At 37.9% G+C, this 13,944-nt stretch overlaps 1 protein-coding gene across 1 annotated transcript; it reads left to right on the top strand.

Annotated features, from left to right (window-relative positions):
• Positions 1–120: 120 nt before the first annotated feature.
• On the top strand, positions 121–12,754 carry LOC140931362 (serine hydroxymethyltransferase, mitochondrial-like). Its single transcript, XM_073381164.1, has 16 exons — positions 121–266; positions 2,179–2,358; positions 2,509–2,588; positions 3,462–3,577; positions 4,439–4,523; positions 5,099–5,180; positions 5,893–6,015; positions 6,372–6,440; positions 7,863–7,933; positions 8,051–8,110; positions 8,557–8,662; positions 9,097–9,196; positions 9,777–9,820; positions 10,221–10,332; positions 10,924–11,031; positions 11,828–12,754. Exons 1-16 carry the CDS (start codon positions 231–233, stop codon positions 11,956–11,958), a joined length of 1,503 nt encoding a protein of 500 aa, XP_073237265.1. The 5' UTR covers positions 121–230; the 3' UTR covers positions 11,959–12,754.
• Positions 12,755–13,944: the final 1,190 nt, after the last annotated feature.

Below are 13,944 nucleotides of genomic sequence, written 5' to 3'. Positions count from 1 at the left end.
TGGGAAGATCGAGGGAACAAGAGAAACTGGGGCGAGCTACAGTTTTGGATTGGGGGAGGGGAGGGTGGGAAGAATTGAAGGTAAATCCGCTGATACGACATGTTGTAGGCCCTTTTTACCTTTACAAAGCGAAGTCCCAGAGCAGGGAGCAAAGCTGTCTTTTTTAAACCATCTTCTCTGTAAATCTGATCATTTATTTGAATTTTTGGCTTTTATTCTACACCTAAGAAATGCTTTCGTTATCACGTAAAATTGGAAATCTAAAGGTGAGTCGATTTTTGGAAGGTGGAACTTCGCAAAAGTCCAGCTTGTGCAATGCAAGCGATGCTTTGTGAACGAAATTGCGTAAGCTGGCTGAAAATTAATCAGCTCTTTTCACAGGATAATGATACTTGGCTATTAGTTAATATTTCTTCTAGAATATGCGTTGTTTGGACTTTTTCAGCGATTCTGCTTTTGAGTTAATGTCACTTTGTATTTGTTATATTTTGGTAAGCTTGAGATTTCTTTCCTTTGTCTGTGTTTGTGTCTGCGCCATATGCTGAGCTCTTTGGATCTAGTAGCTGATAAATGTAACGAGTTATTACCATATGATTAAGAATACTTGCTGATTTAGATACTTGTCAAGGAGGTTCAACCCGTTAAATCATGTTATTTTTAAATTATATTAAATTGTGGCGCCCGGAATTGAACTAGGAAAGGGATGGGTAGGGGGAGGGGACACTGAGTTGGTAATGTCTAGTATATCTATTTTTTTGAGGATGGTAAGTGAAGTAAAACAGGAAATTTACACAATGTTGCCATTTTACTGAAAATACCAGAATGGTTTAGAATTTTATCTTGTGCTTATTTAGGTTATTGCTAAAATCAATTCTGGTATTTGTGAGTAATGGTGACATTAACATCAGAATCACTAAAAGTTAGCATCCAGCTACAGTGGCATTGCTGCTTGATATTTGATTGTCCACCCAAAGGAATGATGTGAAAATTCTCATGTATGAGACAAGCCCTGTAATTTATTGCTGTTACCATACCGTAAAATTTCAAAAATAAGGCCCGGGGCTGATATTTTTCAAATGCCCTTTTTGAGGGGCTTATTTTTGGAGGGGCTCATCTATTGAGGGAAATTTGCGTTTCAGAATCGATTGCGCTAGCCTTGTAGTTGGAAGGAAGTTTACCGTTTTTGCTTTGTTTTACTTTGTATTTGAGGGCAATTTCCAAGTACAAGCCCCCAGCGGGGGGGGGGGGGGGGCTTATATTTGGAGGGGCGATTTAACAGAGGGTTTTTTGCGTTACGAGTTTGTGGGGCTTATATTTGGAGGGGCTTATACATGGAGGGGCTTATTTTCAGAATTTTACAGTATGTTGGTCACTTTTTTATTCCTTTGTAAGTGTTTGTTTGTGAAAGAAAATAAAACAGTAAAATGGATTCTCAATTTATGAAGTAAAGCATGTGCCAACATTCAGATATAGGAGGAGAATATTTGAATCTGCTGAAATCATAAAATTGCAAAAATGATAAAAATAATTTAGAAAATGGAATAAAGATCATGGCTGTGAACTCAGAAAATTAACAGAGAGCTGAAAAGCTCTAGCATATGAAATCCAGGGTGACCCTGTGGACATATTTATGAGTGATTAAAAAGTTTGCTGAATTTGTAGTTTTCAAATGAGCTAATACAGCTAACACAACTGCAAATATTAAAACTCAAAAAACTACTTTGTTTATGAAAACCAAAAAACTTTATGTTTTTAAGAGGGATCAGCCATGAAAAACTCACTAGAAAGAACGCATAGCTCACTGGATTTATTTCTTCTTGCAATTCAACTCCTTTGTTACACTCAGTAAACAGTAAACTAGTTTGCTCCTTTGCCAATAGTGATGTGAGTTCTTAACTGTGTTAGGTTTAATTTCCCTTTACCTTGTTTATGATTATTTCAGTGGAGTGCCCGTTAACTAACTGAGCAGCTAATAATTCCACTTAGCCTGTTCCTGCTGTTCAAATAGTAAAGTGCGGTTGAAAAATACAACAAGCACATAATTATAATGAGGGGAGACTAGAGACAGCTCCGCCATTCTCCCCTCATATTTACCATATTTGTTTCACCCCAACTTCCTTGTACTGTTCATTTGGTTTTCAAGAAGCGAATTTTTTTCATTCTGATGTTTGTTTGCAGCCCTGCTGGGACACTCTCTTCAGCAGTTCAACCTTGCAATCTCTCTACCGTGCCTCGGCAATAAGGGCCACCATCTGGACAGGCCAGGAGAAGCTTGAAGATGATGACCCTGAAATAAATGACTTGATCAGGCAGGAGAAGGACAGACAAGTTAGAGGCCTGGAACTCATAGCTTCTGAAGTGAGTTGAATTGAGTAGTACAACCTAGATCATCTGGAATTAAAAAGAATGGTAGAGAATGGTACAGGAAATTTGGAAATTTTTGCTGTCATTAACTAACAAATTCTTAAAGCTAAATGAACTGAACCTGATTGTCTAATTATGTTACAGAATTTCTGCAGCCGTGCTGCTTTAGAAGCCATGGGATCTTGTTTGAACAACAAATATTCTGAGGGCTACCCTGGACAAAGGTAGTTCACAAATGTAAAATAATAGTTTTTGTGTAACTGAGTAAAAACTACAGTACAGTAGAGCTACCAAAGGGACAAACCCAAAAGTCCACATTACAGAGATGCTGGCTATTTCCTAGACTGGTAGCTATTGTATGGAGTTTGGTGTGTTTAGGACCTAGCAAACTGTCTGTTGTAGACTAATTTGGGAGTAGATTTTGTGGTGCTATACACACCTACAAAGGGCTTGTCAGGCAATCCTCCTCTTACATCTGTGTGGGGTCTATTGAAAAAAAAATTTTTGCATTATGGGAGCATATAACATGTTGTACCAAAAAATTCTTGTGCCCAATATTATGTTGCCCCTAGGAATGTAGGGCTTTATTCCTCTCTCCCTCTCTCTGCTCATTTGTGGTGCTCTTAGGGGTTCCCAGTGGTGCCTATAGTTGACTACAAAGTAGTACCTATTGGTGTTCTCTTATGCCTATGATATCCAAAATCAAGTGCTTGGCTCCGCATCACAGTAGATTTAGCTTCTGGATTTGGTAGGGGTTCCAAATGTGGTACATGGAGAAGTGTATTCCACGAAGGTGCATATGGACCTGTAGGCTGTCAGTTGTTTACAGATCGTGGGGTTCCTTGGGCTGTAGAACCAACAGATGGTTGAGACAGTGTTTCCCCAAATAAGATCGTGTTTGCAGGACATTACTGCAAACTTTGGTCAGCAAGAAACATAGTTGGAGGCACTTGTAAACCTTCAGCATCAACCGTTTTGGTCAATTCTCTCTTTCAACATATCTGCAGGGATTCATTGCCATTATTTTTCCCCAAAGTGTTACATGCCTCTCCTTCCTTCCACGTAGAGTGTGTCATTCTCTTTTTACTGTCACACAGGTACTATGGTGGAACACAAATTATTGATAAAATTGAGCGGCTTGTTCAGAAGAGAGCACTAGAAGCCTTCCACTTAGATCCTAAGGAATGGGGTGTAAATGTTCAGCCATACTCAGGTAAAAATCCAAATAAATAGCAAAATCACTTTAAAACTGGGAAAAAAACCTGCAGCCTGTGAAGCCCAGGGTGCCTAGCCCTAGTATTGACATTTTGTGCAGAAGGTACAGCTGTTCTATTCCATTCACACCAACTAAACATATTTAATTATACCAGGTTTCAAATAATGAGATGAGATAATAAGATGTCCTTTTCATCAGCTTGTAAACAACTTGATGACTGTGACAACATTGGACACATCGCACTGCTTCAATTCAAGGGTGACTAACTCTGCCCAGACAACCATTTGAGTTTCTCCCTCTCTAATGATCAGTGAGCACTTGCACCCAATATTTTTCATAGCTTATTGCATGTACATCTTTTTTATGTTACTTGTGAACTGTCCTATTTGAAAAAACTTCAATTTCTCTTTCATTCAACTCATTAAAATATCCTCAAACTTTTTATGTACAGAGAATTACTGTACCTGTTGCAGTGGCAGATCCAGGGGAGGGGCCTGCCCCCCTTATTTTTTAGACTAAACTGAGCCTAAAGGGCTGAAATTTTTTTTTTTTAAGACCGGGCCTCCTCTTATCTCAGGGTCTGGATGACACCCCCCCCCCCCCTCCCCCCCCGCCCCATCTGAAGGTCTGGATTCGCCACTGTGTTGTACGTACTGACACTTAGAAGCTTTTTTATTGATATAAATTTTTATTTTGGCAACCCACCACAACTGACTGGTCAGTGATGCTTAATTAACCCGTTATTGTGACCGACATATAAAATAATATTGATTGATTGAAAAATTTCATTCAACCACCATTATTCTTTATTTCAAGCACACACATGAACAAGTATTTATAAAATTTCTTGAATTTCAGGATCTCCTGCTAATTTTGCTGCATACACTGGTCTTTTAAAACCTCATGACAGAATAATGGGATTGGACTTACCCCACGGGGGACAGTAAGTTTGCTACAACTCAGAGTTGTTAACTAAGAAAATGAATTAAGATGGAATTACGTTTCATTTTCAGTGGACAAAAAATTTGTACCAGAATAATTTGAAACATATTACATTCTTTTTTACACTTTTCAAGGGCTATAAATGTAATTAGTTATCTGTAATAATTAACATCAGAGAAAATTTATTATGGGATTCAGAGAAAAAAATTTAATAAATTTCACATTTCACAAAATGAAATCTTTTGCATGAAATTTTAACAACTTTTACCAAGTTTTCATGATTCCTGTAAAAAATTGAAAGAAAGAAAGAAAATTGTCTTTGGTGTATTTTTGAAAACTTGCATTTTTGGTGCCTGAAAAATATGCCATCTTTGGTGGACAGAAGGCTAAAACAGTGAAAAAAATGTCTGGTTTTAAAATTATACAGACATATGTGGACGGACCCTAACTATAGGAACTGGAAGAAACGGGGAATGGAGCCTGACTTATCTTTTTGTAAGCAGAATTTCAATCCCAAGTTTTTAACTCAGTAATAATAATTTAGTAATTTCTGTGATTTCTTTCTTATATTTTCAGCTTGACGCACGGCTTTATGACTGATACTAAGAGGATTTCAGCAACATCAATTTATTTTGAGTCAATGCCATACAGACTGAATGTAAGATAATAGGGCTGTTTATATGAGAGAAAATAAGCCGCGGCTTACATAAGACGCGAAAGGAACTATTTATACATGTACGGCTTACATTAGACACGAACTGCTCACACTCAGTGTTACCCCTCCCAAATTTTGCATAAGCATTGTTTTCAATCTCTCTTGGGACTTTATTACAATCACCACGAGAAATTAAAAACAATGCTTATGCAAATTTTGGAGGGACAACAAAGAGTATAATTTATAGTATTTTTGAAAAAGGCCTATGGCTAAACCAGTGAATGCTACAAACATTCATGTTTCCTTTGTTGCGATTCATATAATCAGTGACAATATTAATTGAGACACTTAGACCAACACATTACATTGCATGAGCATGTTTTTATTTTATTTTATCAAAAATAGTGCAAAACACCTTTCAGTGGTACCCCTCCCCCATTCCCCCTAGTCATTGTTGTACCAGTAGCCATTTTAAGGTTTAAGCAATTTTTTATGAGTATCAGTAAATCAGAAACAAAAGTATACTTTAATTTCTCATTTTCATACAATTCTTCTTAAATTCTGTGTTACAAAGGTTTTTTAGACTGTGAGTAATTGAATCTACTCTGCCGAAGATAAAACATAAAAGTTAGATTTGCTTTATTTCACAGACTGACACCACTGTAAATTTCAAGAATGATTTTGTAACTATCATTTGTCTTGTTATTTATTTCAGGAAGATACAGGGTTGATTGACTATGACAAACTGGAGGAAACAGCTCGTCTGTTCCGTCCACGCCTTATTATTGCTGGTGCTAGTGCATATTCTCGACTTTATGACTATGAAAGAATGAGAAAGGTACTTTCAATCCCTGAATGAATTATGGAGATGTTAGAGCTACAGATAACAATTAATTAATGTTTTTTACAATAATTTTAATAATTATTGTTTTTTACAATAATATTTGGTCTTCAGTCATTGTCTAGCAAACATTGGCCCCTGAACAATGAAGCTTAACTGCTGTCAGACATGATGGCCGAACAAATAAAATTTCCCTTGAGTGCATTTGAATTGTGTACATACCAACAAAATTAATGTTGCAGTAAATATATGGCATTTAAAATTCAATAATTTAAAATGTTACGCCTCTTTATTTACAGTATAGTACTGGTGCTTTTAATTTGAAAGTCGGTTTGATGTTGTTGTTGTGTCAGATTGCAGATGAACATAAAGCTGTTTTACTTGCTGACATTGCGCATATCAGTGGCCTTGTAGCTGCACAGGTCAGTGAAATATCTACCTTTTTAAAAAAATATTATTACTTGTCTTGTAAAACATCACATGTATTATTGTTACTGGTCTTAGAAAGGTTAAGTCCTACATGTATTTGAATTGAATTTTGGAGTTCTGTTGAACCACAAGTAGTAACTGTGGTCCTAGATTTTTTCACTTTCAACTAGTGAAAGTGTCTCTTTAATGACCACTTCACTTCAGTAGCTTATTGTTTCTTCATTTAGTACCCCTGCATCTTACTTCTTCATTCAAGTTTTGTTGGTAAAATTGTCTCAGTGCATAATTGCTACCTGTGTAAATTCCCTTTGGTATCTTTATCAACATTTTGGAGGCCGTTTAATTTTTTTCACACACATTTTCCTGAACACCTCTGTATAGAGATGGAAGTTGAGGCCTATTAAATCCCCATGAAGCTGCAAATTATAGAAATCAATCAAAACCTAAGACCTGCAGACTTTAATCATTGAAAGGAGACAATTAATTTGCACATATCATAGGCTGATTTTGCAAAAGAACTTACAGATCTATTTTACCTTTTGTACCTGTTACAATAATAATTATTGATCAATTAATTGATCAACACAGTGTTGATCTGTGTTGATTAATAATTATTATTGGTCACCACAGATCAAGACCATGTTGATCAATTAATTGATCATGAAAACTTTTCTTATTGCCACCCTGAAAATAATTTCAACAGAAAAACTGAAAATTTCGAAAGCAAAAACAGGAGCTATGACGAGATAATAGACAATGAAAAAGACTTTTACAAGGTGAAGTGAAGTGAAGTGACACCTATATTTAAAGAGGGTAAACATGTGACAGTTTTGACCTAAACTGATTAACTTGTGGCCGTCAATAAACATAAAATCAATAACAATTTTACAATGTAATTATAAAAAGATAAAAAATTTACATATATGTGAATAAATTTTAACTATTTAAAACAAGTAAAAGTAAAATGAAAATGTTACTCATTTTACTATCTTACGGACTCAAACCAGGGTGACTACTGTACGTCTTTATGTTTTGGATATTTAACCAAGTGGAAAACAATTTTTCATGGTCTTTACCCTTATCGACCATAAAAATGACCTCAAAATGTACAAAACTTAAGGGGCACCAGGAGCTGCGGGTGAGTGGTTTCATTGAGAAGTTGTGAACACTTTGAGGTGGGCTCATTTCCATGGAAATTTTTTTTTTTTACCATTACATTGAGAGTTATTGACATCCATTTTCATTGAAACTTGTTGGGAAACTACATGTGTGAAAAGAAAAACAAATTGTGCCATCACTATATCATTTTCACGGCCTGTACTCTTATCAGTCATGGCTCTTGACCAATCTGCACAAGAAATCCCTTTGTAAGGTTTTGGTAAAATATATTTTTTTATTGTTTTGTTTGTTAACAGGTCATTCCCAGTCCATTTGATCATTCCCATGTTGTAACCACAACAACTCACAAGACTCTTCGAGCTGTCAGGTAGCATGAATTTTCTCAAAATTTACATTTTAAATATGGCTTTAATGTCACTGTGTTGCTTTGAAAGCTATGGTTGATTAATCTTCAGCCTTTGGTACTGATCCTTTCCTATTTCAGAGCTGGCTTGATTTTCTACCGTGTTGGTGTTAAAGGAATCAACAAGAAAACTGGAAAAGATATCCTTTTAGATTATAGCTATTTAATAGAAGAGGTTTCTGGAAGTAGCCTTAACTGCTTGATTCTTGTTTGAATTGCTTTGTGCTTGGGGGGAAGACTGAGTCTAAAATTCACCCCCTGTAGGGGAATCCAGGTTCCAGAATCCGAGGTATGAAATGCGGGAAGGTTTTGCTTGTGGAATCTGGAACCCTGGGCTTTGGAATCCAGTGTACAGATCAAGGTATCTGGAATCCCACTAATGACTGGACTTGGGAATCCAAGTTTGACTGACAAAGAATCCAGAATCCAGTACCAGGAATCCAGAATCCAAGACGGTCTCGAATTCCTTTACATGGGGAGAACAAAATCATCAGTTACTTAGATTCTTTTTCACACACACCTCCATTTTTACTAAGCACTTTCAGATTGACATTAACGTACAATATTGTCCTTGACAATGCTGCAGAGATCAAGTATGATTTTGATAAGAACATTGACTTTGCAGTGTTTCCATCACTCCAGGGAGGCCCACATAACCATGCTATAGCTGGCGTGGGTGTCGCACTCAAACAGGTGAGTAGCAAGTGTCAAGCAAGCAACAGTATTGCCTTGGTAGGGTGCATAAAAGGGCGTGTCTGATAGCCCACGGCTAGCGTATTCTGTTTTTAACTTGGCCAACGGGCAAGTGTGTTTTTTTCAGGGATTTCAAATTACAGAAAAACTGTAATCAATCCTGCTCATTAAAAATTTGCGCTTTATGTCCCAAGAGTGACCAACATCAATTTTCTCCTAAAAATATCAGTAGATAATCAATAGAAAAGGTTATGAGAATTGAAAAAATGATCGCCAAAGGGAAAATGCTTTGATCTGTTACCAAATTCTCTTAACTAATTCCTTAAAAAATACATGAAGGTCAGTCTGGAGCATTTTTATCTGAATATTGGAGCTTATAGGAAAAGTTGAGATAATGGCATTCAACAGATAATTAACTTGTAGTTATGTTTCAGGCACAAACAAAGATGTTTAAGGAATACCAGCAACAGGTCCTGAAGAATGCAAAAAGCATGGCCAAAGCTTTGATAGACTTAGGATACTCCATTGTATCGGGTATGTTTGTTGGAAGATATTCATATTTTTTCACAATTCAGTTATCCTATAGAAACTCTACAGGGTTGCTTGCTCTTTACATTCCTTTGAGAACTATATGTATCTCCATTATTCAGGGTTCGCACGGTCTTGAAAAGTCCTTGAATTTTAGGGGAAGCCCTTGAAAAGTCCTTAAATGTCTGTGCAAGTCCTTGAAAAGTCCTTGAATTTCCTTCAACTTTGAATGCAGTGGTCTGGAAATTGGCCAAAAAGTCCTTTTTGCTTGTCCAAGACCAAATATAAATTATAGCTACAAAAGTTTAAGGTGATTTACATAAGGCGTCTTTTGTTTTATGCAATAATTACCTATCGATCAAAAATAAGTGAACTGAAAAATTTAGAGAAGTTTTTGGAGCGAACAGTTTAAACCTTAAAGTTCTGTTAAAATGGACCACGAAAGTGCATTTTTGTGCAATCTGTGAAATTCCATCCCCGGTAGATGGTCCTTGAAAATCGAATGAGGTCGTTGAACAGTCCTTAAAAAACTGTTGCTATCTTTTTTGCATCAGCCCCGTTATTGTATTTGTCACTTGTTTGGCAGGTGGAACTGACAATCATCTCGTCCTGCTAGATCTGAGACCCAGGGTAAGTTTATTACATGTAGTTGTCTTTGAATACTCAACTACGACGTTCTCACGAGCTTTGTTACATTTAAAATAGCGATATCGAGAAACATTTATACAAAGTTTTCAAGATACGCCTAGACAGCGAGCAGTCTCTCTTTTTCTTCAGATTTACTAAGCAGAATGCACGTGCGCGCGAGCGTCGAGGAAAGAAACGAGGGCGGCACGTGGTCATTTTCGCTGCGCGTTTTGTTCGACGGACTAAGAAGAAAGAGAGATTGCTCGTAGTCTAAAATAGGCCCCAACAGGAATTGTGGAAGAACTGCTGAGGTGATTTTCCATCTTATGCAAAGTTACAGCTTGCGCATGTCGGTGTGGCTAAATGGATGAATGATAATTATTGTCACGTCTTTGTTCTTTAGGGAATTGACGGAGCCCGTGTGGAGAAGGTTTTAGAAATGTCCTCAATAACAGCAAACAAAAACACGTGTCCTGGCGATAAGAGCGCTCTTAAACCAGGTGGACTCAGATTAGGTAAATAAACTACAGTTTTTTCTTAGTTTAAAGTGTCTTAGCCTAAGAAAACAGTCGACATTTCGAGACGTCACCACTGCTTTTCCCGCGAAACGACTTCTGAGGAACGACTGCGGAAATTCCATACTGATGACGTGTCACTACCCAGATCTGAGTACATGTGGTGACACGTTATCAGTATGGAGTTTTTGTGTTCGTACCTCAACCGTCATTTCGCCGGGAAACAAGTGTTGGTATCGCAAAATGTCGGCTGTATTCTCAGGCTATACGTGTCCTGTTTATTCTATTAACCCTTTCATTTCCAAATTTGGCCAAAAGCAAATTTCGACCAAATTTCCAAATTTCATTTTGTGAAATTTTGAAAAACTCATAGCACCATGTGTAAGTTCGGGCACAGAGCTTTCATTTGAATGATCACATCATAGGATTTCGTCCTCAGACTCAAAAGTTAGAGTCACCTTACAAAATGCCATAGGGTAAGCTGGAAGTTAAATCATACGACTTCTACCGCGTAGAAATGTCCTAGTTTGCCCGGTGTACAATACAAAAAAAAAACTTCTTACGAGACTAAGATACCTGGTTTCCTTGTAGGAGCGCCCGCACTGACATCTCGCAATTTCAAGGAGGAGGACTTTGTAAAGGTTGTGGAGTTCATTGACCGAGGAGTTAAGATTGCTTTAGAGGCTCAAAAATCAACAGGTAAAAATAGGTAACATGTACATGTGTTCGGTACATTTGCTAGCCTTTTCCGAAGGTTGCTGGTCATATTAGCGAGGAAGCTTTTTTGTAGTTTTAATAGAACTTCAGCCTTAACGTCAGATTCATATCAGTTCTAAGTGGGAAATTTAAAACATTGCTGTTTATGCAAAAGGTTATAAAAACTGAACACTTACCAGCAATAGCTGACAAGTAAAAAATTAACTTGTTACGTATTACTAAGAAATCGATTATTCCTTGGAATTAATTCATCGTACCCTTACGTTCCCTGCACCATTTTTTCTTTTGGGTTTTTTCTTAAGGGTTCAGGAGGGAGGTAGTTGTGCACAGTCTCCTAGAAAGACTCCCTTTAGTGGGCTGAACTTTTTAGGAATAGTAGAAAACCCTAATGCACAGGTCATAACTAGAAGCAGGTACATATAGAAAGGCCTGTTAGTTTTATTCATTATTAAATCGTAAAGCGCACGAAATTAGCCTGCATAGAAGGCTTTACAAAGGAAGTAAACGCGTAGGGCACCCTATTGCTTTCCAGGCCCTGCTGTCGGGCAGGCAGTGCACGCTGGGATACAAAACCACAAGTTTCTTAGTCCTGCGGACGGGTGTGATCACCAAATGACGTAACACAAAACATTGAAAATACATTGATAAATACCCACGTCACAAAACCAATGGTTTCCGCACATCAAGAAACAGCCACAACTATTGATTGGTTGCACAAGGAAAGAAGTGATGTCCTTAGACGTCAGACCTTGATTAATTATTGGCTTCTCTTTCTCAGGTGACGTCATGAAAGACTTCTTGTCTCATATCGAATCCAATCGAGAAACCAAAGACAAAATTGATACCCTCAGGGGAGAGGTGGAGAGTTTTGCCAGAGGTTTTCCAATGCCAGGATTTGACAACCACTAAAGACAAATTAAAATGTATGAAGACAGGGAATTGAAATGGTGCAGAGAAATGACCACGGACAAGCCCGTGAATTCTTCTTATCAGGGTCGAGTTGTTGGAAGCTCGGTTCGCTCTAATCCTGGGATATTCCTTTACGATTTCCAAGAGTGACCAACATTAATTTTCTCCTTACATCATCAATACATCATCAAGAGAACAGCTTAGGAGAATCAATAAAATGATCACCTAAGGGAAAATGCTGTGATCTTTTATCGAATTCTCTCAACTTATTCTTTAAGTAAATGTCTAGAGTTCAGTCTGGAGAATTTTTTGTGTGGATAAAAAATGGAAACTATATCTGGATTTGTGCTAATCGTCGTACGAGCAACTCGACCTTCCGTCAAGTAACTGAGCCTACATACATATCCTGAAACTACAACTTGGAGCTCAACGAGTCGGTATTTCAGTAAAATTTACAAACGAACAAATCCACGAATAGAAAAAATCCAAATCTTATTTACAAGTCTTTGTTGACAACAACGAATAATATATACCCTATGGAGGACCACGTATTTTTATAGACAGAGATTGCGAATAAAAGAAACAAACCGCGCTGCTGTGTGAAAGATTGTCACCTTACTCAAATATCTAGTAAACGAACGGTAGGTCTAGTCATTTTAAAGCAAAGAGCATTTGTAGGAAATGCTGTGTTATTGCAAGCGGTCATTGCAAACTGAATGCAAAACTCAAACGGTTTTTAATTTCCCTTGAATCTCAAAGTCTTGTCCGAATAAATAAAAGACTGTCATTGAATTTATTAGTAAGCGTTCTACTTTTCCTATTGCACTGACGGTCCGCACACGAAGTCGACAAGTGCCCAACCTTTTAACGTTATCTGCTTCACTAGCCTGAGAAACGGCCGACATTTCGCGACGACAAGACTGGTTTCCCTGCGAAATAGAGACCTTTAGATTCTGAGACGAGTACGACTACGAGTAAAAGATGTCCTTAATACTAAGTAGTGCGCGGGCGTGAACCAGCGTCACTTTGGCGGGAAAACATGTTCGCCGTCGTTTAGAGTTTACGAGTTTAGAGAGAATGTCGTGGTAGACCGTGGTACCGGAAACAAGTTATAAAGTGTTAGAGGAGTCATCATTTTGTGGCCGGGAGATGGTTTAAGCTCCTTCAGTGAAGGTAACAGTGCTAATTTTGTGGTGAAAAAGAAGCGCTATGAAGCTTTCCGGGGTGTCTATAATTTGAGAATACGCGAAAAAACTTTAAGTTAATTCTCGTACTCGTGGTCGTTTTCGTTCTAGAATCTAAAGGTCGTAATGACCTGAGGAACGAGCGCAATCATTTCGCGGGAAAACCAGAGGTGGCGTCGCCAAATGTCGGCTGTTTTCTAAGGCTAACATTTCACACGAAGTAACCATATGTGTTTGCTGTCAACGAGAGGACGAAAGATGGCCCTCGGGAGATTTAGAGGCAGCGCAATCTGAAAATGTGATTTAAGCATCGAAAAATCGTTTGTGAGAGAATTAACCGAATGTTACATGTTGCGTCCGTTTGCACACCCTGTTGCATATTGCGTGTTGTTGGGAGCTGTTGGGCAAAGTTGGAAACCGGTCAAACTGTCCAAACTTTTAGCTCCATGCAAACGGCGTAACATTGTTGGGAGTTGTTGCGTCTGTTTGAACGTAGCTTGAGATTTTTAAGCCCTCGGTCTTTGAATTTTTCCAACCCTCAGTCTTTGCAGTATTCGATTACTTCTGAACACCCCATTGAAAGTGTTTTGCATGTATTTCACCAATGCTCGCTCTTAAACGTTTTAAAGGAAAACAGTTTCAGCAAAATGTAAATAACACTGTTGTGCTTTCAAGTAGTTCAAAAGTAGCGGGTAACTAGTTCTCCTTAGACAATGAGGTCTTAATTGGGATAAGTATGCCCCGGGGGGGGGGGTACTCCCATACATTATCTATACGGGTATGTGCCGCTCAAAGGGGTTGT

The sequence above is a fragment of the Porites lutea genome, chromosome 3 (assembly GCF_958299795.1).
Source record: "Porites lutea chromosome 3, jaPorLute2.1, whole genome shotgun sequence".
Classification (NCBI taxonomy): domain Eukaryota; kingdom Metazoa; phylum Cnidaria; class Anthozoa; order Scleractinia; family Poritidae; genus Porites; species Porites lutea.
Note: the sequence above shows the minus strand (reverse complement) of the source record. Positions and strands in the feature narration are given on the sequence as shown.

Excerpts from the sequence above, each read along its gene's own strand:
- LOC140931362 (XM_073381164.1), top strand. The coding sequence starts at position 231 with ATGCTTTCGTTATCACGTAAAATTGGAAATCTAAAG. Across the intron at positions 267-2,178 it reads GTAAAATTGGAAATCTAAAG|CCCTGCTGGGACACTCTCTT; the intron begins GTGAGTCGATTT and ends GTTTGTTTGCAG. Across the intron at positions 3,578-4,438 it reads AAATGTTCAGCCATACTCAG|GATCTCCTGCTAATTTTGCT; the intron begins GTAAAAATCCAA and ends CTTGAATTTCAG.